The following is a 27264-nucleotide window of genomic DNA, read 5'->3' on the forward strand; positions in this document are numbered from 1 at the left end:
CTATTCACACGCTCAAGATTTCTATCATAACCTACAATGTAGATCATAAACAATACACTGTAAGCATGTTCATGAGGGCTTATAAACATGGTCATAACTTCCTATAACACATCCCTAAGGCATTGTACAAGTATGCGTGTGATTATTATTTGTTAAAAATTGTTTACCTAATTCTCACGTTAACCGAGATCAGGAATACTTTTTATAAATTGCTATTAATGTTGGAATATTTCTAAAGGATTTGTTACAGATAAACATAAAAAGAGTTAAACAATTTATTAATGATTTGTGTTTATTTAGTAAAAAAAAAAAATAAATCTTTTCCTCATATATTATTGAATTCTGATTTATTTGATGATTAGTAACTGATCATGAGCTTGACATTTTTTATTGTTCTTATTTTTATGTTTTTATTTTCATTTGGATTGTTTGTCATTTCCCTCACCCCTTTCTTCTTCTTCTCTCTCTCTCTAGTTAATAATAAAATTGTAGCTTACACAGGTTTATTTATTTATTTAGTCATTCATGGGGCCACGCACTGCACTGATTTGAGTTCTTCTAACTTCTAATTGTTATTATTAATTGTGAAAAAAAATTATATATTTATATATATATATATATTCCCAATTAATAATAACAGTGTAGCGTATACAAGTTTATTCATTCATTCATTGGGCAAGCACTGCACTTTTAACGTTACTTCCTTTTTAAAAAAAAAATATTTTTCACAATTAATAATAACAATGTAGCTTATACAGGTTTATTTATTTATTTCTGTAAATTCTACAGAGACTGACTTGAATTCAACAACAAGCAAATTAATTGTAAAATTCTACAATCTGGATATAAATATTATTTATTATTAAAGTTATGTCGAGTCTTGAGCCAAATTAATTTTTTTAAATCCTCATTTTTTTTATTTATTTATTTATTTATTTATTTATTTATTTATTTATTTATTTATTTATTTATCTTAATCACAGCTTGAGTCTGAGCCATGAGAGTCTGGCTTTAGAAGAATGAATATGAATCACTGTTGAGTCAGAAGGAAGGAAATAAATCAGAATGCACAATGACAAGCGCACACACACACACACACACACACACACACACGCCTACAATAAACATCTCCAGTGTGAAACACAGACAGATTTGAATGTCATGAACCACTGATAAAAATCTGCATGTCAGCACGCCTGCAATTAATCCTCTTAATTAATTCTCACTAATTAGCCAAAAAGCTGCTTCTTTTTTTCCAGCAATTCTTACTATTCATCAGCGACACGATTCAATTCGGAGGGAAATGTCCACGTTCCTCTGTGAGAGAGGATTTTATCACCGCATTTCTTCTCGTCCATCGACCTGTTCGAGCTGGCTCTCCTTCCTCTTCAGCCTACAGTGGAGCCTATTTCATATTGATCCTGCTCGTTTTTTTTTAAATTATTTTATTCTACACTCCTCCTCCTTCTTCCACTCTTTTTTCCTTCCTCTCTCTCTCTCGCTTTCTCACAAGAACAAGATTTATATGCAGCTCGTTTCTTCCAGTAAATACGTTTTATTGGAGGCCATTGAAAAAACAGTAATTCAGTGTGTGTGTGTGTGTGTGTGTGTGTATGGATTTTTTTCCTGATGTCCCCCGTAGACCGCTTGGGATCATGTCCTATCTGTTTTCTTCACAGCGGTCGTATTGACGGCTCGTAGGCGTTATCGTGGGCTACGGACAATCAAGCTTTCATTTCAGAGCCAATGCTTTTTTTTTTTTTTTTTTTTTTTTTTTTTTACATATATTAATAAATAAATAAATAAATAAATAATTAAAAAAAAAATGTTGGTCTTGCAAGCATAAAGGAAAGTAGCTGCATTTGATAGATTTTTTTTTTTTTTAACATTTTCATGTTAAAAATTGTAACTTTTTAAATTTTATTTTCAAATTTTATTTTATACAAAGGTTTGTTTACGCAACACAATTATTTATCTTTATTTATTACAACTAAATGTAAATTTTCTTTTTAGATTTTAGACATGTTATTAATAACAGACATTATGGTTAAATGATTATTTTTTATATTTTTTATTTGCTAAAAATAAAGAATATTAAAATTGAATTTCTGTATTATTTATTTGCTATTTAGTTTCATTTCAGTAATAATTTTTATTATTATTATTTTTTTTTAAATGTAAAAAAAAACCCAATAAAAATAACAGATACAGAAGCTATAAGTAAAGAATAACACACAGTGGGTTAAGCTGTTTTAGGAAAACAAGAACCTTTTTTTATATAAGTAACCTTAACTCACGTACAACGTCCTCCATGATACAAGCAACTGTTACTATGGAAACAATAACATATTAGAGCATGTGCGTTAAGCTAAACCTGCCAGCAATGTTTTTTGGAACTTTTACACACTACCTGGCAACCCGACTCTATGTTAAAATCCTGTGACGCTCCTCACTTGCCGTCAGTTTTCATTAAAAAAAATGAGAAAGTGCTAAGGGCTGGAAAAAAAGTCCTTTATAATCTAATCTGTTAAAGCTCCTTTTTCCGTGGTCTCTTAGGTAGAACCCTGTATTAATGTGTGACCTTGAGAACCTCTTGAACAGGAGCTAATCATTATTATCATAATGAAAAACATTAGCAGGAGAGGGTGAGAGAGAGAGGGTGTGAGGGCAAGAAAGCGAGAGAGACAGAGAGAGAGAGAGAGAGAGAGGGTGTGAGGGCAAGAAAGAGATAGAGATAGAGAGAGAGGGAGAGAGAGAGAGAGAGAGAGAGGGAGTGAGTGAGAGAGAGAGTGAGAGGAAGAGAGGGAGAGGACACAGTGACCTGACTCCTCTTTTCCTAGCTCCTGTCGAGGGCTAAGTGAACTGGACAGCGTTCTCTGAGGCGAGCTGCTGGAATCCTGAGTGAGAGTCCAGGTGGACTTTGTATCGAAGCTGCAGGTTCTCCGTCTGTCTGCATCTGACCCTCACTGCGGTCGCCTCAAATAAGAGCAGAGAGTAAGCCTCGCTCCAGACTTAAACAGCAACCCGACATTAAGCACTCGCGGGCTTACAACAGCCTTGCTTCAAGAAAAAAGAAACAAAAAAAACCCTGACATTCATTTTTCTCAAAAACGTCTCGGATAAAATTAGGATTTCAGTTTTATTCTGTCAGAATTTGCAGAAGGTTAGAAGGCTAAATTCAGCTTGTCTAAATCATTAGCAGGTTCGCTAGTTAGCTAACTCCAGCTTGTCTAAATCATTAGCTAGTTCACTGGTTAGCTAAATTGTTCCTGTTTAAAATCACTATAACGTGACAGTTAGCTTAATTTACTTTGCTTAAATGATGAGTGGGTTTGCTAGCTAGCTCATTTTATCCATTAGCGGGTTCACTAGTTAGCTTAACTGATCCTGTTTATATCATCAGCAGGTCGGTTGCAATCATCTTCATCTATGAATCATCATCAGATTTGCTAGTTAGCTAACTTCATTTTAAATCAGCATAAACTTTGCAAGCTGGCATGTTAGAGTCATTACCTCACTCGCTGGAATGCTACGCTCACAGTCCTTGATGGCTGGCTAGTAAGCTAGATGCTACTTGAAATGTAACAGAGCATTTGCTAATGATGTAGCTCATGCCAAGTCAATAGCCGGGTTTAATTATCGCTAATAATCAAAGTTGTGAAGATAACGGATGTTTCTTACTTCCAATATCTCACCGCTCAGCTCTGCTGCCTGAGATAACAGTGATGACGACTAAAGCTGAATAAAGAGAAAGTGGCTAGTCAGCTAAGATGCGTGTTAGCTACACTAGGTGGCTAATGATGAACCAGAAATCAGAAGGTGCACACTGTTTGGTCCTCAGCGCTGAGTCAGCACAGACCGAGGCTCCTCCTGCTTCTCCTTCTGCTGCTCGAATCTAACGCACTGTAGCACTGGAGAAGTGGCGAGAGACCAGTTCAGCTCCAGTTCAGCTTCAGTGAGGCAAATTCTACAGATGGCAACAAAAACCACCCAATCCACCAAAGACAACTTTATTAAAAACTCTCTCTCTCTTTTATTCTCTCTCTCTCTCTCTCTCTCTCTCTCTCTCTCTCTCACATGAATCTAATGAAGTCTCCTAAATCAGGGATGCTTCTGTTTTATTAAAACACAATAAACTTCTCTGAATGGAAGCTAAAAGAAAAAAAAAACTGGCCAGTTTCATCAGTACGAGTTGCAGTAAATAAATAAATAAATAAATAAATAAATAAATAAATAAATAAATAAATAAATAAATAAGCAGACAGATAAATAAATAATAATATAAAAAAAATAGCTTTCCAGCAAATCCGGAGTATGTAACGAGGTTCAGTTGACGGAGAAAAATAAAAAATGAAATTAAGCGTCTCGGCCAAACCCTCTCTGAAAATTGCATTCGGCGCCAAGAACATTCACTTAGCAAATCATGTCCAGAGGCTGGACCATCAAATCCAACGCCGGTCATTAAATTGGAGTTTACTAAAGCGTGTCTGCGTGTACAGCGACAATGACGACCATGAACTCAGACGATGTAATGGAAGAGCGGAAGAGCTGAGAGAGAGAAAATAAAAGATGTTAAATCACAGCCCAGGCTGCTGCTCGGATTCTCAGAGCCAGAAATGCAATATGCTGCCAAAAGTATTGGGACACCCCTCCAAATCATTGAGTTCAGGTGTTGTTTTTCAGGGGTTGGGCTTGGCCCCTTAGTTCCAGTGAAAGGAACTCTTAATAACTTCAGCTTCATACCAAGACATCTTAGACAATTTCATGCTCCCAACTTAATGACCCCTTCCTGTTCCAACATGACTGTACACCAGTGACGAAAGCAAGGTCCATAAAGACATGGATGAGTGAGTTTGGTGTGGAGGAACTTGACTGACCTGCACAGAGTCCTGACCTCAACCCCATAGAACACCTCTGGGATGAATTAGAGCAGAGACGGGCGAGCCAGGCCAAAACTGGGACGTCTGCCTTTCCATGCACATGAAAATAATATGGAGTTGTCCCGCCCTTTACAGCTATAACACCTTCTTCTGGGAAGGCTTTCCACAAGGTTTAGGAGTGTGTTTATGGGAATTTTTGACCATTCCTCTAGAAGCACATTTGTGAGTTCAGGCACTGATGTTGGATGAGAAGTTATGGTTCGCAGTCTCCGCTCTAATTCATCCCAAAGGTGTTCTATGGGGCTGAGGTCAGGACTCTGTGCAGGACAGTCAAGTTCCTCCACACCAAACTCACTCATCCATGTCTTTATGGACCTTGTTTGTGCACTCGTGTGCAGTCATGTTGGAACAGGAAGGGGTCATCCCCAAATTGACCAAAGTCTGACCAATGAAATTGTCCAAAATGCCTTGATATGCTGAAGCATTAAGAGTTCCTTTCACTGGAACCAAGGGGCCGAGCCCAACCCCTGAAAAACAACACCTGAATTCAGTGATTTGGAGGGGTGTCCCAAAACTTTTGGCAATAGTGTAGTTTGCATCTTGTTATGTGAAGCAGCAGATTGTTTACTAGCTGGTTAATTCATTCTGTTTACATAAGCTTGTATGCTAGTTGGCTAAATGTCTCTTGTCTGAATCACCAGTTTGTCTGCTAGTTAGCTAACTTCATCCTGTTTACATCAGATAGTTTTGCTAGTTAGCTAAATTCATCCTTTCTACATCACAGTAATATTGTAGGTTAGCTAAAATCGTCATGTCTAGATCCCTAGCTTGATTGATAGCTAATGTTAACCTGTTTACATCAAGCGTCTGTTTTCTAGTTAGCTAAATTCATCCTTCCTACATCACAAGTCGTTTCACTAGTCAACATCTTCATGTCAGCGTTACCAAATAGGTTGCTAGTTAGCTAAATTTATCCTTTTTACATCACCAGCATTTTTGCAAATTAACTAAATCTGTCATGTCTGAATTACCAGATTGTTTGCTAGTTAGCTAAATTCATCCTGTCTACATCACTACATAGTTTGCTAGTAAGTCTCTTGTCTGAATCACCAGTCTGTTTGCTTGTTAATTAAATTCATCCATTCTACATCACAAGTAGTTTCACTAGATAACATCATGTCAACATTACCAGATTGGTTGCTAGTTAGCTAAATTTGTCTTGTCTAAAACCACCAGATCACTAAATCACTAGCATACAAACTAGTGTTTCTCTTGTTTGAATCACCAGTATTTATGCTACCTTTATCCTGTCTGCATCACAAATCTGTTTGCTATTTCATCCTTTCTACATCACAAGTAGTTTCACTAGTTAAAATGTCATGTCACCATCACCCATTTGTTTGCTAGTTAGCTAAAGTCGTCCATTGTACATCACCAATAGTTTTGAAAGTTAGCTAAATTTGTCGTGTCTGAATCTTGAATATTTTGTTTGATAGCTAATGTTAACCTGTCTACATCACCAGTCTGTTTGCTAGTTAGCTAAATTCACAGAATCACAAGTAATTTAACAGCGAACACCTTCATGTCAGCATTACCAGATTGTTTGCTAGTTTGTTTGTTTGCTAAATTCATCATTTCTACACACCAGTAATTCCACAAGTCTGAATCACTAGCTTGTTTGCTCATTAGCGAAACCTAATAATGTTTACTTCACCAGCTTGTTTATGTTCTGGTTATAGACATGTTTCCAAAAAATAAAAAATAATGAAAACACATGCTAGCATATTTCTGCACTGTGGACAAAGATTTAACCAAAAAATCCATTTTAAACAAAACTTTTTCTTTAAAATGGAATGCTCTGAAAGATTTACCGCTACATCACGCAGCGGCTGTGCCTCGATAAATAACTTCACAGCAGGTTTCAGGAAGGCTGTGTAACTTCATCTGCATCGCAGTCAGCTTTAATAATATCTGATAAACGACACAACTTTATAATACATCAGAACAAATGATCGCTCCTTCAGTGATGTGCTCGCGTATCTCTATAAACGCTTTACAGAGATTGGAAATCGGATTGATCACGTTATACGAGAGGGAATTTATGTCCGGAGACAGAAATAAATGAAGCAGCCGTTATCAACCGAGGCGGCTCTATTGTTTTCTCAGCCGCTAATTATGCTAAGTGGGGAAAATTGTTGCCTTTAACTGAGAATCACTGGGAAGCCATTTGCCTTCAATTTTTTTGTGCAAAGCGGTCTTCAGGGAGCGGAGCTGAGAGACGTCTTGTGCAGCCACTTACCTCCAGTGAAGAAACACTCAATTCTAGGGAAAAATGACTCATTTTCCACGCTGAGATGTGCTCCCTGAAAAGCCATCTCCGTGATCGAGTAAGTAGTTACCGGGTCCAAGCGCCGGCGAGACATGCCGCCTCCCGTAAGGCGATTGGCATTACACGTAACGCTAGGTAAAATAAATCCTATGTAAATTCCTTGCTCGAGCCAGACCAAAGATTTGTCGAGAGAACCTACCTTCATTTTCTTATGCTCGGAAAGTTCAGCTCAGCTTAGCTATGGACATTTTAGCACTTCATCTCAGATACACAGGGTCATGAACAAAGCAAAGGGAATGGCAAGAAAATGAAAAGTTCAGTACCTTTAGTTTTACCTATGAAATTGGATGACATGGTTCCATAGAGGAAGCAGAGCCCGGAGAAAGGAAAAGCAAAAAAAAGAAAGGAAGAGAAGAAGATACATAAGTCATGGTTGTGTGATGAGGTCAGACTGGTGTAGATGAAGGTAAAATGCACTGTTGATGTAGTGGATGAAAAGCTAAAGCGGGGAAGACGGATTCATTCTACTGCCACATGCAATAAACCAAGCCTTAATTACCCCGATGCTCAGATTAAAGGCTTCCTCAAGGGTTCCTAGCTTCCTACTAGCCACTTTCTACTTCCTGAATGGTGGAATGACTTTAGATGGAGAGTATGACTTTCTGCAGTTCTCAGTTCTTGCAGAAAGCTCTCCCAAAAACATTATACAGTTTAGTCTTAGCCAAGAGAGAGAGTGTTCCATCTGATGCTCGCTCTCCCATTTTAACAATAAGAACCTTCATGAATATTCATCTTGCAAGAAAAATGAGTCAAATCTAGAAAAGTTCTTGTGCTAGTTCTGATGGAGGAGCCATATAACTGAGGGTTTGCATTTCGTAGCAAAAAATAAAACCATTAACTAGTCAAAGAATGCTTTTTAGAATATTTTAAGCAAACCAAATTAAGCATAATGCTTTTGGTCCAGTTTGGTTCCCCAGCTAGTTTCCTAACCCTGAAGCTTGGTGAAACAGATGGGCAACACTTTTAGAAATTAAAGGGTTACATTGAAGGATCTCTGGAAACATAGGAACCTTGACTGTCCAGGGAACCCTCCAAGAACCCTTTTGTTCTTAGAGTTTAGAAGAAACGTAAAGTTGAACTTGTCTAAGCTTGTCTCATGCTTGCTCTACCTTTTAGCAATGATCTTAATCTTAATGCTCCATCTGACTTCCAGGAACATTGATCAAGAATCCTTAAAGGTTCTCTAGAGGGATGCATTGACGTTTCAACAATCCGTAGAACCCTTGAGGAACCGTGAGGTGAATCATACAGTTAAGGTCACCTCAGCTTGGAGAGACAGAGAGAGAAATCATTCAATGCTATGCTCGCTTTACCATTAAATGATGATCTTGGAGAAACATGGATCTGATTGGCTGATGAAATTGAAGTAACTTGAACCTCCATACTGAAGAAAATGAAAGGATTACTGGAGGGAAGTCATTCATGAAGCAGAGAAGCTCTAACAATATAAAGAACCCTTGAGGAACCCTGTTCATCTAAGAGAGTATTAGGACGGGATTTTGTCAATGTAAATTCAATCCCAATCCCATTTCCTCTAAGGAGAAGCATTAACAGCACACCCCAGCCCCTGCCCCTGTCCCAGCCCCTGCTCCAGCCCTGCCCCCTGTCCCACAGCTGTGCTTCTTTGGTTCCAATCTAATCTCTATCAGAGTAGAAAATGCAGGCCCAAAGCAAAGTCGGAGCTCGGCGTAAGAACCTGAGCTCTTTAACCCCTAAAGTGCAGCAAAAGCAATGAGGCAGACGAGGAGGAAAGGCGAGATGAAGATGAGTGAGAGTAGGAACACAGAAAAGAGAGGACATACCTTGGTCTCCCATCATCAGGTGTGCCAGACCTTAAAGGAAAACAAGAGCACAGTCAGCAAATAGCACAAGTGCACAACATTCGTCTGGTGGATCAGACTGATTCAGGACGGAGGATGGAAAGACAAAACGGAGAACTGGACGGAAAAGTATCTGTAACGCCGCATTCGCTCTGTTTTCTAGACCTAGCTGTTAAGGTACGATTTTAATATGCAAATTAGTTATGACATGTCAAATCTAAACAACTGGCTTGAAGGAATTCTCAGATTGCTAGTCTTCATCGCTAGTCAAAGCTAACGTGAGGTGATTTGCGGAGTTAAATCCGCACTATATTCTCGGAATAGTCCTTTCTCAAATCCCTTGTGTAAGGTGGAAGCTGTAGATCGCCTAGATCTGGATTTTTTAACATAACCAGCTAATTAATAATTAATATATTTAGCCAAATGATGTTGTATAATATACATATAAGTTAGCGAAGGTAAACACAAATTGATGGATTTTTTTTCGGTTTATAGTGACAGGAAATGAATGCACTGGTTTTTCAAGCAGGAAAATCTAGATTACTAATGTGAAACTGAGGAAGGGGCGGAGCTTGAAGGGGGCGGAGTTCATACGGGAGAAATCGAAACATCTACCTATAGCTATAAATCTCTTCCAATTCGTACATGGATTATTTTTATTTATATTTATTTAAAAATTGTTTACAAAATCCTGGATATTTTTGGGTGATGACTTAAAAGCCATTAGTGTACTGTAAAAAAAAAATGTAAAAAATAAATAAAAATTTAAAAAAACACGTATGTTAGCAGGTTTGTGTTTAGGATCAAGAGATACATTTTTTTTTCCTGAAGGATATTTTATTTGCTCTAATCCGACCTACCTGCCTCCCCCACAATCCTTTACTGTTCACCTCACTGATTTACGACGTAAACAGAACAGCTGGAGCTCAAATCCGATACACATCCAGGCTACGGCGCAACCCATCATTTTCCTCTCCACTGCACAACATTTAAGTACATTTGTACCACCAGCTGAAGCATTACGTCGCATAAATGTCACGGTGAGAGCAGAAGGAGGAAGAGGAGGAGGAGGTTATTACCATTTCTACATTTTTTTCAATTGACCGTCTGCCCAAGCTAGCAGTTAACATGATCCATTAGCATAGGATTAGCTGTCAATCCTTCAGCAGAGGGATACACTGCTGTTGATTCCTATTGGTCAGGAGATGTTGATTAATTTTCCAGAACAGCAGCTCTGACAGTAAAGCAGCTACAAATCACCGCTTTATATTAGCACGCTCGTTCTGATACGCTATCGTTTCTATAGCGACAGATCCATCACATGGATTACTGGCAGCGTCAAAGCCCTAGGCTCATAAATCGTCCAGCTTTACTTGAACTGAAACGTTTCATTAGCTTCCTAGCAGCACTTGCTCCTGATTTATGTACACAAAATAAAAGTTAGCCTACTGTAGTACAGCTACTTTGCTAAAAACCCTGTACACTTGTTTGCTAAATATAATGGCTCTCATAACTACAGCTTCTAATTACAGTGTATGTCAGTTAGCCAGTATTAATATATGACAGCTAGTATCATGTTAGCTAGCTTGCTTCTAGAACCTTCTACTTTTTATTTACCATGCTAGCAAACTTGGATACTGACTTAGCTTAATGTTAATGTTAACTTGCCAACAGACTTAATGGTTAGGCTAATGTTTGCTACGTTGATTGTGCATGAAGAAAATAGCAGATAACGTGACAGCCTATGGAAAGAAAGTTATTGTATGTAATAATTTGTCAGCTTAATGTTAGATATCAACTAAAGTAGATTAAAAATAAAGCTAACTACTGATTTAAGTACACAAGATGAAGGTGAGCCTACTGTTAGCGCCCTTGCTAGCTCTGATAACTACAGCTTCTAGTGTTTGTGTTCACGCCCATGAGAACCAAACAAACTTCAGTCTAATGTTAGCTAGCTTGCTTTTAGAAGATACTATTTATTATGTCATTTGCTAGCAATCCTGGGTATTGCCTCGCTTATATATTGCTTAAGCTAGCTCCTTTGCCAGCAATGTAACGTTAACTATCTGTTGAACTGCTGTGACAATTGAACTTCCCCACTGTGGGATCAATAAAGTTTTATCTTATCTTATCTTATCTTCACTGTAATAGTTAGGCTAATGTTTGCTACGTTGATTGTGGGTGAAGAAAATAAGTGATAGGAAACGAAAGTTGTAATAATTTGCCAGCTAAATGTTAGCTATTTACTCCATGTGAGGTAAAAATCGCTAAGCCAACTATTTACCTTGCATAAATCACCATTTTAAGGGATTTTTGTTGGATTTCTTTTGGTCAAAACCACTTCTTTATGACTCTGTAGGCTTGATTATATAATATGATGATTATTATCAAATTTACGGCATAATATTTTTAACCCTAATCCATTTTCAGTCATTGTAGCTCCTTTTATTTTATTCCCCTCACTGAGTCTGTTCTTATTTCCTCCTCGCTCGACATTATCCGTGATAAAAAGCTCTTTATAAGTCAAACTGAACTGAATAATATTAAGATGACCCTGATGATACTCGCTAGACGTATCAACCCACTCCAACACAACAATCTGATAAAGAAAAACACTTTCCCTCCTTTACATCCGCTCGGCTTTATTTCTTTTCTTTTCCCGTCTCCGGTCGGTGCCACGGTTGATTTTCTCCACGGTGGATTGGGAGGAATTTTTCTCCCTGCCGTTAGTTGATATGGATATCATGCAGATGGATGATTTACCTTTTCAACCTTGAAGGAGCGTTTCCTCCCGTCGCTACGGATACGGAAAAACCTGACTTAAAGAACGCATCGTTTCTCACGCTTTTCTTTTCACCGGCAACGTAAAGTGCTGAGGATTCAAGCTGAAGGCGATCCCTTTTATATGAAGTTTTAATAAATCAAAGTTGCTTGCTCGAATTATTACACAGGTTTATGTTTTATACGATGTTTTCAAATTACACACTGCAAAAAATTAATATAATAATAATAATAATAATAATAATAATAATAATAATAATAATAAAATTGACAAAACAAAACCCCCCAAAACAGCCAATATATTCAGCCAATATAATAAAAAATAATTTTTTGAAATAGAAGCAAATAATTTATTTTCACTGTGAATGATTATTAAAGTTATTTATTATTATTAAAAGGAGAATCAAAAAAAAAAAGCTTCAAGTTTGAAATTTGAGAAAAATGTCTCAGTGTAAATTTAATAATCTTGCAAATTGTTGATCATAATCTCGTAAAAAAAAAAATTTAATATACGTTCAATTTCAAAGTCTGAAATTAAGGATGGCTAACTTGGAGAAATAGGCTTAAAAATATACAGTTTATTTATACCTAAATATAAAATAAATATAATATTTAAAATGTAAATTATTAATCATATTTTTATAATAAGTGGGAAGATATTTTCATGCATACTATGATTTTTTTGCAGTGTTTTTATTTATTGATTGATTTTGATGGTTTTTTTTTTTTTATTATATCTACATTCTGTCTTTTGTTGCCGTTTGAAAATTTGCATATTATCATAAATAAAGCTACTAAATATTCTTCAAACAACTAAATAAATGAATAATAAATAAATAAATGAATGAATAAGCAAACAAATAAATAAATAAGTAAATAAATATATAAAATGTACATTTCATACCTACCGTCCGTGCAGTGCTCATGTAACATTGATAAAGCAGTTTAGAGGTGAAAGTTGAGGTAAAGAGGAAGTTAATAATAAGGATGAAGAATGCAGTACCCACCTTCAGCTCGGATGTCTTCTGTAAGCACAGATGGGGCAGGGAGAGAGAAAGGAAGACATTCATTAAAGCAGCATGCAGACCAATACTAGCCTTTGCATGTTAGCATGCAAGGCACCAAACATCACATGCAAGCGCTCTGATCACCTGTTCTCCTGATCACATGATCACCTGGTCACCTGATCATCTGTTCACCTGTTCTCCTGAACACATGATCACCTGTTCTCCACCTCTGTAGGAGGAAAAGCTGTTTCTCAAATTAGCGCTCGTACTAACTGTGTTATGAGCAGTAAACATATATACTCTATGTTGCTGAATTCTGGATTATGATTGGTCAGAAAGTGTTTAAAAAATCTAACTAAAAAAATCTAAAATGTACATTTGTTTAGGTTGGTTTTACGATGCCTTGATCCAACGTTCTTGACAAAGTTTGTATCAGAAGAATCGGGGTAAATTTTTTGAAAACACAAACTGGTGGGAAATCCAATATGCCAGAAAATAAAGGGTCGTGAAGGATGCATCTCAATCAGCTCCCTAGTGCAAAAGTCAGGCCGCTGATCACTGAGACAGACATTTTAATTCCTCCACTGTAAAATATCTCACAATGCACCAATACAACTATGCTCACCGTGTTCTCTTAGTGGAAATGACATCATACATTCTAAAGCCTCTGAGCTCAGTAAATATGGTGGACAAATCAAAATCTCAGCTGAGAAAAAATCCACTCGCTAGCTTGTGATCCTGCTTAAAGCAGCATGAGAGAATTAAGCTAACATGTTTATAGGGATGTATAAAAGTGAAATATTTGATGTGTTTGGGTTTTTATACAGTGATTGATGAAGTCACCAGTGTCTCAGTGAGCCAGGATCCTTACCAGTGTCTCAAATCATGTACACCATATACTAATTCATGAGCAAGGGAGCTACATAGATAGTGTGTTACTGTAAACATACTGTTTACAGTAACATACTGTTTACTGTTTAAATTAGTGCCGGTGGCGCGAAAGTGCTTGATGGATTGTGAAGGTGACTGAGAGCGTCCTCAAACACTGTGCCAAATTACGTTAAAATACTTTTTTGGTGTTCTGTAGTTGGAGTAAAGGGACTAAGGTGCTTGGACCCTTAATTCTTATAAAATCCCACTGTTCGTTTTCAGGATTCAGTCCAGATATTTTGTCCAGTGTTGCATTATTATGTGACAGATCGGCTTGTTCAAATTTCTGGCAACATTAAAGTAAAAAAAAAGATTTAAAATGCTAATTGTGATCAGGCCTTTAGTGTTGTTTGCCGTTCCTCTCTAACACGGTCTCGGATTCCTGATACTGTCTTACAACCTGAGGGACGAGGAAATGTTTTTTCATCTGAAATGATAAAGCACTTCTGGATAAAGGTGTCTGCTGAATACTGGGAAAGTAAACGTGGATCTAATTTGAGCATGCCGCCACGTGCGCCTCTTCTGAGCCGATACTCTGATTTATCGGTAACGGAGTGACGTGATTCAGCTGATCTTTGACGTTTTTTTCATATTAATGCTTTGAAGATTTGCTGGTTAAAAGCGTCCCACAGCTCAGCTTCCTCTTTATTCCTTTTACAATGCAGTTACGGAGGGGACGCCACGGCTAAGTGTCCGGCCGCTCTGCTTGAAATCGATGGAAAGCTGCAGTCACAGACGGATGTGTGTGTGTGTGTGTGTGTGTGTGTTTCTCATCACTACACAATATCCATAGTATTTTCCTGACTTGAAGCTCTCTAGAACTGAACTCTAGACATCTTTGCTCTTCTCTACAGCATACTGCTTTTTGAAAATGATAAAATAGCTGGACATGATAATAAAAAACATGACGGTTCAAATCTGACATCTGTCAACATCCCAACAATGAAAACGTCTGGTTTGTGGAAATGTGTTTTTCTAACATAAAAAAATAAAATGTATGTATATAATGTAATATTAAGCGAACAATCTGACATGTACACGCTGAGATGAAAGGAATATGTGGTGAGTCACTTTTAAGAACAAATTTCTGTTACCATAAAAGTTACCAATTGTGGTTTATAATCAGCTTCATATAACTGGACTGAATGATGTAAAGCACATGACTGCAGTGTGGAACCTCATGAGGAAGTGTATAGGAACTACAGTAAAATAAAGTGCTCAGTTTAGGTTTGGGTATTAAATTTAGATGAAAGTTCTGCAGTGTGATGTGTCTGTTACAAAACACCAGTGTTGTAGACACAATTCTCAGCTCAGGTGCTGGATTTTATTCAGAAATTCATTAAAAATCCACACTTGCATAATTCACATTAAAACATACTAATGTTACACGATTCATGATGTACACTTTTGAATTAAAGCTTTTTCAGTGAGCTAAATATTATTGGTCATATGTCGCCTGACATCTATATGCTTATGTATCTTGCTGAATAAAAAAATGCACATTTTTGTTTTACAAAAAATAAAAAATATGCATTGGATATTGTTTAAAAATATATTAAATCAATTATGTAATCTTTTGGCTTTAACAAGTAGCATTTGCTTCCATATTCAGCAATGAAAAAAAAAAAGAAATGGAAAAAAAAAAGAAAAAATTGAATTCTTTAAACAGGGCAAAAGCTTTTGTGGTGTTAAAACATCCTGGGTGTCCAAATCTAGTGAGCTACATATTATTAGCCAGATGTTGCCTCTCATCTCTACGACTTTCTGTTTCTTTCTGCTCGATCCCAATCCTCTGGATAATCAGCGAGTAGCTTATAGACCTAATAACCTTAATCCCAGAGGTGGCATTACACATGCTGTTTCTCACGCAATGTCAAGAACTCCACTGACTTCACCTTCAAAATTGGATTACAGTTAAAGAAGTGGTGGGTCGATTATATAGGACTGCAGACAATTCTGAAATGTTTTAATTTAATTTAATTTAATTTAATTTAATTTAATTTAATTTAATTTAATTTAATTTAATTTAATTTAATTTAATTTAAGGATTTTTGATGGTAACAGGAAGTTTTGATAAGAATAAATGTGTTTTTTCTCTTTTTTTAGTTCAAATTAATAGCATGTTGTATAGAATCGAATTTTATTGTCTTACTTTTTTCACATTTTTTTTCTTTTCTTAGACCAAAAATTGCTAAATAGGAAAAAGACACCAAATACCATGTTATTCACATTCACAATATATTTCTATTAAAAAATAATTAATTAAAAAAAAATTATGACTTAATTATTGCAGTTTTGGTGATTTAAAGAGTAATATTCACCTCCTGGACTCTAAGGATGATTCAAGAACAAAATGTAGCATTTTCCCTGTGTAAAGAATTTAAAATATAGGTTTTGTTTGTTTAATAAGGAAACATATATGCGGTATATAAATAAATATTAAATAAATACACTGACCAGGCATAACATTATGTCCACCTGCCTAATATCGTGTTGGTCCTCCTTTTGCTGCCAAAACAGCCCTGGCCCGTCCTGCACTGTGTATTCTGACCCCTTTCTATCAGAACCAGCATTAACTTCTTCAGCAATTTGAGTAACAGTAGCTCGTCTGTTGGATCGGATCACACGGGTCAGCCTTCACTCCCCACGTGCATCAATGAGCCTCGGTCACCCATGACCCTGTCACCGGTTCACTACTGTTCCTTCCTTGGACCACTTTTGATAGATACTGACCACTGCAGACCGGGAACACCCCACAAGAGCTGCAGTTTTGGAGATGCTCTGATCCAGTGGTCTAGCCATCACAATTTGGCCCTTCATCAAAGCTCAAATCCTTACACTTGTCCATTTTTCCTGCTTCTAACATCAACTTGGAGGACAAAATGTTCATTTGTTGCCTAATATATCCCACCCACTAACAGGTACCATGATGAGGAGATACTCAGTCTTATTCACTTCACCTCTAACTGCTCATAATGTTATACCTGATCTGTGTATATTAATGTATATTTATGTTTTTGATATTGTTTAAAAATATATTAAATCATTTTAAAACATTTTTAATGCTTTGACGAGTAGCATTTGCTTCCAGAATCAGCAATAAAAATAATAAATAAATGAAGCTACATTTAAATCCTTTAAACAGGGCAAAAACTTTTGTGGTGTTAAAAGATCCTGGGTGTCCAAATTGCTCCTGATCCACAGTTAGCTCTTCCTATGATGACTAATTCTCACATTTGCTTAAACCAACATTCATTTTCAGAAGACAAAATCAGACACGAAGCGACTGCCAAGTTCTCGCTCGTAAAAAGATTCATTAAAAAAAAATGATTTTTTTTCTTTGTATTTCTTGCTGCACTGTTTTTTTTTTTTCTGGCAGAGGTTTCACGATTTCATCTGCACCACCTGCTTTACACACACACACACACACACACACTTCCTCCAGGTTAGGAACCGAACACGAGCATGAATATTATCTGTGGATATTGCTCTCATTTCCTTCGTTTGGACGTGTCATCACGGAGAGAAAAGAAATGCAAAAAAATGACGAGCCGGGTGCCGGAGTGTGAACGTTCATGCTGTGAAAGCAGGTGGTGTTACACGTGAGGCGGCACGTTGGTGGTGCACGTGAGGCAAGACGTGAAATGTTCTCCACATCGTAGGCGTTACAGCTCATCAAGCTGTGAAAACGCACTTTAAAAAAAAATAAAATAAATGAAAATAAGCAAGGAACTTATCTTTTTCAGTGTTGGATGTTGAGCAAAAAATGATATTTGGCTAAATGATATTTAGTTAGTCATTTAGCACTTTAATAAACACTGTGCTAGACAAGAGTAGATGCTAGTTTTTGAGACGCGGAGATCTACCAGGAAAATTTCAGTTTCTTTGTTTTCATGTTCAACTTTAAATTCTTCCCAAAACAAAAAAAAAATTAATATGGAGGCATGAACAAAATGGCTCGGAGTGGACAAATCCCAAACCCACTCACAACCCGCTGTTGTTGTTGTTGTACTACATTGCTCAAGTGTACCTTGAGTTCTTCAAAAATAAAATGAAGGGAGTAATGAACAGTGTGTCAGAGTCAACACTCATTGTTGTTGTTGTTGTTTTGAATAAATTTTCATTTAGACTTACTAAAAGCATCAAATTTTCCTCAGCGTGTTTTCTTCCCACTGAGAACTTATCCCGGATGAGAACAACACACACTCATATTATCCATCGTTCATGTAATCGTTTAGTAATCTTGCGTCAGGACATGGCAGTCAATTTGAGGTTCGCTCTTGACAACTCCGTTTAATCTCCAAAAACAAAAAAAAATATTGTCAGGGAAAATCTATTTCATATTCGGGATTGTACGTACAGGATCCTAATCCGTCTGAGTGCGAGCCGCAGTGACTGACTGACTTGACTGACAGACAGACAGAAAGACTCACTGACTGACTGACTGAGTGACAGACAGAAAGACAGACAGACTGAGTGAGTCACAGACTGACTGACAGACAGAGAGAAAGACTGACTGAGTGACTAACTGAGTGACTCAGATTGACAGACAGACAGACAGACTGAGAGAATCACAGAGAGACAAACAGTCTGACTGAGTGACAGACTGAGTGACTCACAGACAGGCTGTCTGAATGAAAGACAGACAGACATATAGAATGACAGACTGACTGATAGACAGACAGACTAACTGACTGAGTGACTCACAGACAGACTGACTGACAGAATGACTGACTGTGTGACTCACAGACAGACAGACTGACAGACATATAGACAGACAGACTGACTGAGTGACTCACAGACAGACTGACTGACTGAGTGACAGACTGAGTGACTCACAGACAGACTGACTGAATGAAAGACAGACAGACATAGACAGACAGACATACAGACAGACAGACAGACTGACTGAGTGACTCACAGACAGACAGACTGACAGAATGACTGACTGTGTGACTCACTGACAGACAGACAGATTGACAGACTGCCTGACTGACTGACTGACAGACATATAGACAGACAGACTGACTGATAGACAGACAGACAGACTGACTGTGTGACTCACAGACAGACAGATTGACAGACTGCCTGACTGACAGACTGACAGACTCCCTCCACGCATCAGGTGAACTTTCGATCTGACTATGAGCGAGGGAGCGCTTGGCGAGGGAAGCACCTCGTTGTCACTTCCTTCTGATATGGTGGATGTTAAAGAGCACGACATCGTCATATTTCTGTCTTTAGACGCTGCTGTCATCGTCAGACCCTGACAGACAAAATACTTAACACAGTCTCGCTAAACCACATACGGCTGTCAGACGCAGCCTCAGGCACAGACCCTGCCTTGGGATGTGCACGCTAGGTATTTACGCGGTGGTTTAAAGGGATCCTGTATTTGAATGTATCACTGTGTAAGCACATCCCGGCGCTCTGGATGGAAATGATTACACTGGAGTTTAGCGACGGTTGATGAATTGTTTCTGCTCTTGCTGCGTTGCTTAAAAGGCTAATTTGCATCAGTGCTCTTCGTTTATAGAATGCTGGCAAAAAAAACCCTATGATTACAGCAATGCTGCAACTGTGGGCATGGCTTAAAAGACAAGCATTAAACAGGCATCTGGACTGGTGAAGTGGGCAGGGTCAAGTAATGTTTTGGGCGGGGTCAGGCATTGTTTTTCATGGGATCAGGTTCTGTTTTGGGTGGGGCTATGTTAGGTTTTAGGCGGAGTCAGGTTATGTTTTGGGCGGGGTCAGGTGATGTATTGAGTAGGTCAATATTAGGTTTTAGGCAGAGTCATGTTGTGTTTTGGGCGGGGTCAGGTGATGTTTTGGGCGGGCCATGTTAAGTTTTAGGCGGAGTCAGGTTGTGTTTTGGGTGGAGTCAGGTGATGCTTTTGGGTGGGGCAATGTTAACTTTTAGGCAGAGTCAGGTTAGGTTTTGGGCGGGGTCAGGTGATGTATGGGGCGGGGCCATGTGAGGATTTGAATAAACAGTGATATGTGACGCAGTGCAGGAGACTGCAATTCTGATTGGTCGAAAGACGCTGATTCATTTCCTACAACAGAACAGGTTTATATAAATGTGCTGGTTGATTCTATAGTAACGCCTCGTTCACAGGGAGGAGTACCACAAATTACCCGCTGGAAAATTCCATTAACTTTCCATCATGCTCTAAAAAAGGAAATTTCATTTAATTGTATTAAAACATCACCATTACTGAAATAAATAATGAAAAGGCTGCAAAGATTTTATTCTAGGAGCTAATTTAGCCAAGTTATTATTTCTCACAAACAGCCTGTCCATGTAGGCTAGCTAGCTAGTTCAAATTCACCATAGAAACCTGTTTAGCTAATGTAAGCACGCTAGCTAGAGTCCATTAGCATAGAAACCAATTTAGCTAACTTTTAAACCAAGTTATTATGAACAACCTGTCTATGTTTTTCTATGCTCATGTAAGCTGAATAGGGTAAGCTAGCTAGCAAGCTACTGACAAATGTTAGCTTAAAAAAAATATATATGTATGTAAACTGAAGCTGATTAGTTGTATTGTTTTGAAACAATATTAGCACTTTAGCTAGCAGGAGTAGCAGGACTTTTTAAGCTAGGTCTCTCCTAGCAAAGACTTTAGGTTCCTTCAGCAGCCATTTAAACAAAGAAGCATAAATACACACACTCATACAAAACCAGCGACACCACACACTGACTTGATTTAGTGTTTCTGGTTCAGCCAGGTGAGACGTCGAGAGCGTAAAATAAATAAAAAAATCTGTGGCATTAGACGCTGCGCAAGTGAGCGAGTGAGTCACGCTGCACATCTCCCTGATTTCTGTAATGAGCGGCTCAGAGCGAAGGCTAACACAAACACGAGCAGTGCATCAGAATGATTGTTTCAACCAAACAAAGGGATTTGTGTGTGCGTCCGCATGAAGGGGCAAATCCTTTAATCCCCCCGCTGATCAGAGTAATGAATAAATGCTTTTAAATTATTTACTGCGCAGGTCAGAAGCCAAAAATAGATCTGTGGAGCAGGTACATTTGGGGTTTTAGAGGAAAGCAGCAGTAACTCAGGGGGTAAATAAACCCAGTCCAGTCTCAGTCACTCAGTCACCCCCATCTGACACAACAAACCCGGTCCAGGAAATGACATCACTTTGTTTCAGAGCGCTGTGTGGAATTCAACATGGCCCACAGTGCACATCGGAAAGGTTTCACTAGCCATCGTGTGGCGCTGCAGCACAGGAAATGGATCTGCTAGCTAATGTTACCAATATACTGATAGAACTAGCTTGCTAATAATAACCAGAGCACTCATGCCTCTAGCTAGCTAATATTAAAAGAGCACTGGCTAGGTCTAGCTTGCAAATATTACCAGTGTGCTGATAGCTTTAGCTTGCTAATATTATCAATATACTGATATCTGTAGCTAGTTAATATTACCAGAGTGCCGATACCTCTAGCTAGCTAATGTTACCAGAGTGCTAATAACTTTAGCTTGCTAATGTTAGCAGAACGCTGATAGCTCAAGCTTGCTAATATTACCAGAGTGCTGATCGCTCTATCTAGCTAATATTACCAGACTGATGATCCCTATTGCTAGCTAATGCTTTCGAGGACACACAAACATGTTTAGCTAATGAAGTTTTCCAGGAAGTAACAAAAAGATTGATTACTGAGTCAGAGTAGAAATAGATTGAAATATGTCACCACGACAACAACAACAACTCCATATCAGTTTCCTCCACAGTGTAATTCAAATCCACTTCATATTTCATCAAATGTTTTACTTATTGGTGTTACTATAGTGATGTAATTATTTTTTAAAAACCTACTTTTTAATTTTTAATTTCCTAATTAATTTTTTAATTTTCTAATTTTTTTTTAGAGAATGACAACACAGGAACCTTTTAAACTCTCTCTCTCTCTCTCTCTCTCTCTCTCTCATTTAGCATTTTTACTCTCATGTTCTATTTATTATATTACCAAACGTTTCTTGTAGGTAATTTTACTGCAAAAGTAAATAAATAAATAAATAAAAATGAAAATAAATCAAATAAAATGAATCTTATTTGCCTCTAAAATATTTTAAAAAAATTACCAATAATATTCATATAGATGTTAGCAAACAAAACACTACTGGCAAGATGAATATTTTAAACTGGTAATATTATTAAAAGTTTTGTGAAAAATCAAAATAAAAAAATTTAAAAACAATTCAAATTCAGTCCTAACAGACACTACAAATGTTTATTTATCATCCAAAACATCTTGATTTTGCTTAAAAAATAATAAAAAATGAAACAAGCTTTTTAGTCACTGCCATTTTCACCCAGTACTTGAGCTAGCCTGATGCTAGATTGTTTGCTAATTTGATCCAGGTCACCAGTTTACACAACAGTTTCATAGCTCGCTAGCACCATTATACACAATATAAGAGTTAGCATAACGTTATGCTCCGTTCAACTTGACTGGAACACTGGAATTGAAATTTTTGAGCTTGATGATGTGTGCTGAATAAACAACAACCAGCTAACAATAGCTAGCACGAGTTTTAGATATTTACTTTCTCAAAAACTGTACAGTCAGTGTTATATACAGCAGATATACATCTGACTAGCAGGTTAGCTAGTTATTTACACAATACAAACGTTAGCCCAGTGTTAGCTACCTCACTGGCAAGCTAAGGAACTGGTTTATGCAGTATAAGTTAAATATCTATGCTAATTCACTATGCTATAAAGCATGAAACAGTTTAATTTAAAAAATGTTGAATCATGAAAAGCTTTTAATTATCAAATGATCCTGCAGTTTTTAAAAATGTCTTCTTTAAAGATTTTTTCACAGCATTAGCCTAACTCTAGCTAGCTTGTAAACAAACTTGGCTAACCTTGCCAAGATAAAATTAAATGGTTGCTACTTATGAAGTGGAATTAGCTAAGCTAGGTACCTTGTGGGGGAAATTAGCACAGTGCTGTGTTTAGCCTAAATATTGAGATATGATTGACATGCTACCTGTAAACATTTATCAAGGAGAGATTTCTAGAGAGTAAAATTGTTATTTAGAATGCTTTTTATGTTCTATGGAACCATAAACCAGAAGAGCTCCGGATCTCTTACCTTCGGTGCAGTCTTTTCCCTGGAATCCCGTCTCGGAGCAGTTGCAGGTGGGTTCGTTGTCGATGACGCTGCAAACTCCTCCGTTGAAGCACACGTTATCGTCGTCGCACGCATCACTGTCCACTCCTGCGCTGTTCAGAATGACAGGCGCGGAGTCGTTGACTTTCAAGTCCGTTATCCAGCCTTCAAAGGGAACCTGGTCCTTCACGGCGTTCGAGGTCAGGCGTAGCGCCACAGACCGTAGCTCCGGCGGTATCCCTCCTAAGAACAGGTGACTGAACACGGTCATGTCCCGTCTCTTGGACTTCACCTCCACCCACTTGACCTCATTGTCCACAATGAGCGTCGTGTTCTGGAAATTCCTCCGTACCGTGACGGCGTGCCACTGGCTGTCGTTGACCTGTACGTCTGACAGCACGGCCACCGGCTCGGCGCAGAAGATGGAGAAGCGGAGATTGAGCTTTCCGTTGTTCATAAGCAGCTCCAGGAAATCGCAGAAACCCTCGTCATCGAAGTACACCAGGAGTCCATGGGAACTCTTAGTTTTCATGTTGAAGCTCATCTCGCTCTCGCAGCAGGCGTTCCACATAGGGAACGCCATCCACTGGCCCTCAGCACCCGAGAACTTCAGGCTGGCACTGGCGTCCACCATGGTGCACAGGAAGAGTCCGACCCAGAGCAGACGAGCACCGGGACATGACCGTAGCACCATGATAAAGTTGATGGTTCCTATGTATCTTAAAAAACAAAACAAAAAGTTCTCAGAGAACGTGATTCCCACAACTCAGTGGAGACTGATTTCCAGAAAAACACCAACGACCTCGGCTCTGCTGCTGAAGGGCAGAACTGACTTCCTGGCCATGAATCCTACGCCATAGGAGGGAGTAGAACCTCCTAAAGAGAACATTCTTCACCCAGCATTGGACGAGGCACCAAGGTTAGTCCGGTAATGAATCAGCACCGCTCTCCTCTCAGTCCTCTCCTCTCAGAGCTTTTCTCTCTCCTTCTTTATGATCCACGATCCTCATAGTCAGTGGAGAACGTGCACACCACCACGCAACATGCTAAACGCTACGCTCAGGTTTATCAGGTCAGATTAAAGATGCTCAGAGACGTGAGAGATGATCGTGCTGTCGAGTCGAACAGCACAACAGACATCGTTTCTCAGAACAGCATCACACTGTGTGCAGAGCCTGAAGAGGAAGGAAAGGAAAGAAAGAAAGAAAGAAAGAAAGAAAGAAAGAAAGAAAGAAAGAAAGAAAAAGATTTGTTCATTGTTCAACTCTGTATGCTCTCAAACAATTTAGAATTCTGTATTTGTTTAGAATGTTCCTCTATAGGAACGCTTACATACACAGAAGGTTCTATTTGGAAACCTACAGCAGAGTAAAAAAGATCCACATAGATCCACAATATTCTTAGCAATCCATGAACATTTAATTTAATTATCTAAAGATCCCTCAAAGAATCCATTTCTTTCTTTTCACAGTGATGCCATAGAAGAACCATTGTTTATTTCCCCAAAGAACCTTTGTTTTTAGTAAACAGTTCTTAATGGGACTTCTTTTTTATTCTGACTGCCATAAAGAACATTTTTATCATCTGAAGAACCTTTTCCCACTTTAGCAAGAACCTTTTGTACATTAGAAACGTTTCATGGATGTTAAATGTTCTTTATAGAACCATACTCTCTGACAAAGAACCACGAAGAGTACCAAGTACAAAGATGTTCAAGGCCTTAGATAAAATGGGTTCTTTAAGGCTTCTTTGAAGACTCCATGAGCACTTAAGGGTTCTTTTGAGCCGCTACACAAAAGGTTCTACATGGAGCTTGGACTGAGGGAGTGGTTCCATATGGAGAACCTTTAAGGGTTCTACATCCATTTTCATTCCCCAGACCCTTTCAGAACCGCGTTTTTATCAATCAGGGAATTCTTTGGTCTTTTGCACAAACAGTGATTTTTTTTTGTCCTGTTTTTTTTATACATGGTTCTAATTTTCCAAATGCGGATGAGTCAAAGCATCATCAACACATATCGACCACATCGCATTAGATACAGGATGAGATCTCTCACACACACACACACACACACACACTGCATTGTTTCATCTACAGGCATGCACATGGACCTGTACCTGTGCACTCTTTATGCCCTTTATTTAAAAAGAAAAACAGTAGTCACGCTTCTCGGTGTGTGAGACCAGAACGGAAGGTTCCGTGCAGAACAGACACCCTGTTGCAGAACCCGAGCAGGAAATAACACGACTGTCACACCTTCAGAACAGGCAGGCTCTTCAGCACGACATCCTTAACTTGTGATATAACTTACGCATCGATAGCGCAACTCCTCTTTCCCTCTCTCTTTGTTTTACGAATGCACGTAAATCAAACACACTTCACCATGCAACACACACACACACACACACCCTGATCATCTTCTGTCCCAGATTAAACAGGAAACGAAAGGAAGGTTGGCAGTAAGTCAGTCATTACGCAGCTACAGTGTCCATATCTCTGGCACTGAGAGCTGCATCAACGCGTCCTTCCTCAGATTAAAATAGAAAGGATAAAAAAAACAGCAGCAATAATTAACATCAACAACAACAACAACAACAACAACAACAACAAATCATGCGTTTGGAGGATAAACATGTTTACCTCAGATGCTCTGCAAGTTGTGACGGATAGAATCCACTGCGCTTTGTGAGGAGAGAGAAAGAGAGGTGGAGAGATAGATAGATAGAGAGCGAGAGAGAGAGAGAGAGAGAGAGAGAAGGAGGAGGAGGAGGAGGAGGAGGAGGTTGAGATGCGCTGCCTGGCTGCTCCACTCTCACTGCCAGCCTGAGACTGAGAGAGGGTCACGTGACATGGCTCCGGAGTGGGCGGGGCTTCGGCGGCGCTGCAGCACCTTGGGCAGCTCCGAATATGTGCACGCACTCACACACACACACACATACACACACACATACACACACACATACACAGCCTATTCACTATCCAGTGAGAGGAAATGAGTATTCACACACTTCTATTGTTGCACTTGAAATTTTACACAAGGTCTTCTCTGCTTCATAAGCATGAACAAAGATATTTTTAAAAAGTCAAATTCTCATTGAAGAACCTTGGGTTTCAGGGGTTTCTTCTGGGGTTCGCCAGTTTCCCTTCTCCAGTCCAGAGACATGCCTTGTAAGATGATTGGCATCTCCTATAGTGTGTGTGTGTTGGCACCCAGTCTAGGGTTCCAGGGTGTCCCCCAACTCAAGCTCATAGTCTCCTGGGATAGACTCCAGGCTCCCCACCATGCTGTGTACAAATGGACGGATGGATGGATTCTTGTGCAAAATCGCGTGGTTTAAAACGCACAAGGAGCAATCACAGATAAGGCGAAGGAGCTTCCTGAAGTTCTCAACCACGACGTTATAAAACAACACTCAACAACCGAGAAAGCTACAGAGCCACAGTAAAGTCATTAAAGAACAAATAGGTTCCATAACCAGCAGGTGGAAAAGCTCATGGAACTGAAACCGGAACAGGAGAGTGCCCTTAGACTGACGAGAAGAAAGAAGAGACTAGAGAAAAGTCATGCAAAATGAGTTGCAGGAAGACCTGAAAGCAGCAGAGAATAAGGAGCATCAGGAAATACGAAGTAAAAAATAAAACAAAATAAAATAATATAAATATATTCGATTACAAAAAAGTGCTAGTTATGTATTTATTTATATATATATATATAAATAAATACATAATATATATATATATATATATATTAATTATTTATTTATTTATTCATATATATTTATTTATTTAAATGTACAATACTATAGTTGTTCTGGTCATGTCAATATTTATTTATTTATTTATTTATTTATTTTTAAATCACTTAATCTATTAATGCATTCATATGATGATGATGATGATGATTATTACTACTATTATTATTATTATTATTATTATTATTATTATTATTATTATTTTGTCACTTAAATGTATTGGATTGATCAACATAATTCTGAAATGAAAAGAAAAATCAAAATTAAATTAAAATGGAAAGAAAACAGGAAGAATGTTCATTAATCAGTGAAAAATTTCAAGAGGTATTATATATTTTATTGTATTTTATTCATTTAATTTTTTAAGGAGCATTTGAGTTGATTATTTTTGAGAATTTCACACTGCTAGAAAACTAATTCACTGGCTAATTAATTCATTAATGCAGGTTTGGGGATTTTCTCTGTAGTGAGATTTTTTACGCCTGCCACACACACACACACACACACACACACACAAAAAAACATTAAACATGTGAAATGTATTTTCAGAGCCATGTAGGCGGAGAGTACA

At 38.2% G+C, this 27264-nt stretch overlaps 1 protein-coding gene across 28 annotated transcripts in view; it reads right to left on the minus strand.

The window, feature by feature from the left end:
* LOC131348884 (neurexin-1a-like) overlaps positions 1 to 25721 on the minus strand; it is a 326295-nt gene extending 300574 nt beyond the window's left edge. For 10 of the 28 annotated variants that reach the window (XM_058384109.1, XM_058384093.1, XM_058384090.1 and 7 more), the window contains exons 1-5: positions 25582 to 25721; positions 22923 to 24115; positions 12878 to 12895; positions 9072 to 9101; positions 7533 to 7544 (exon numbers count right to left, since the gene is read on the minus strand). In XM_058384109.1, the coding sequence (XP_058240092.1) occupies positions 7533 to 7544; positions 9072 to 9101; positions 12878 to 12895; positions 22923 to 23634 (772 nt within the window). In that variant the 5' untranslated portion in view covers positions 23635 to 24115; positions 25582 to 25721. Of the gene's footprint in view, positions 1 to 7532; positions 7545 to 9071; positions 9102 to 12877; positions 12896 to 22922; positions 24116 to 25349; positions 25368 to 25581 lie in introns of those variants that run through there. The other 18 variants (XM_058384101.1, XM_058384094.1, XM_058384089.1 and 15 more) reach the window with 7 other exon arrangements.
* Between the last annotated feature and the right edge of the window lie 1543 nt (positions 25722 to 27264).

This window comes from Hemibagrus wyckioides, linkage group LG29, assembly GCF_019097595.1.
Source record: "Hemibagrus wyckioides isolate EC202008001 linkage group LG29, SWU_Hwy_1.0, whole genome shotgun sequence".
Lineage (NCBI taxonomy): Eukaryota > Metazoa > Chordata > Actinopteri > Siluriformes > Bagridae > Hemibagrus > Hemibagrus wyckioides.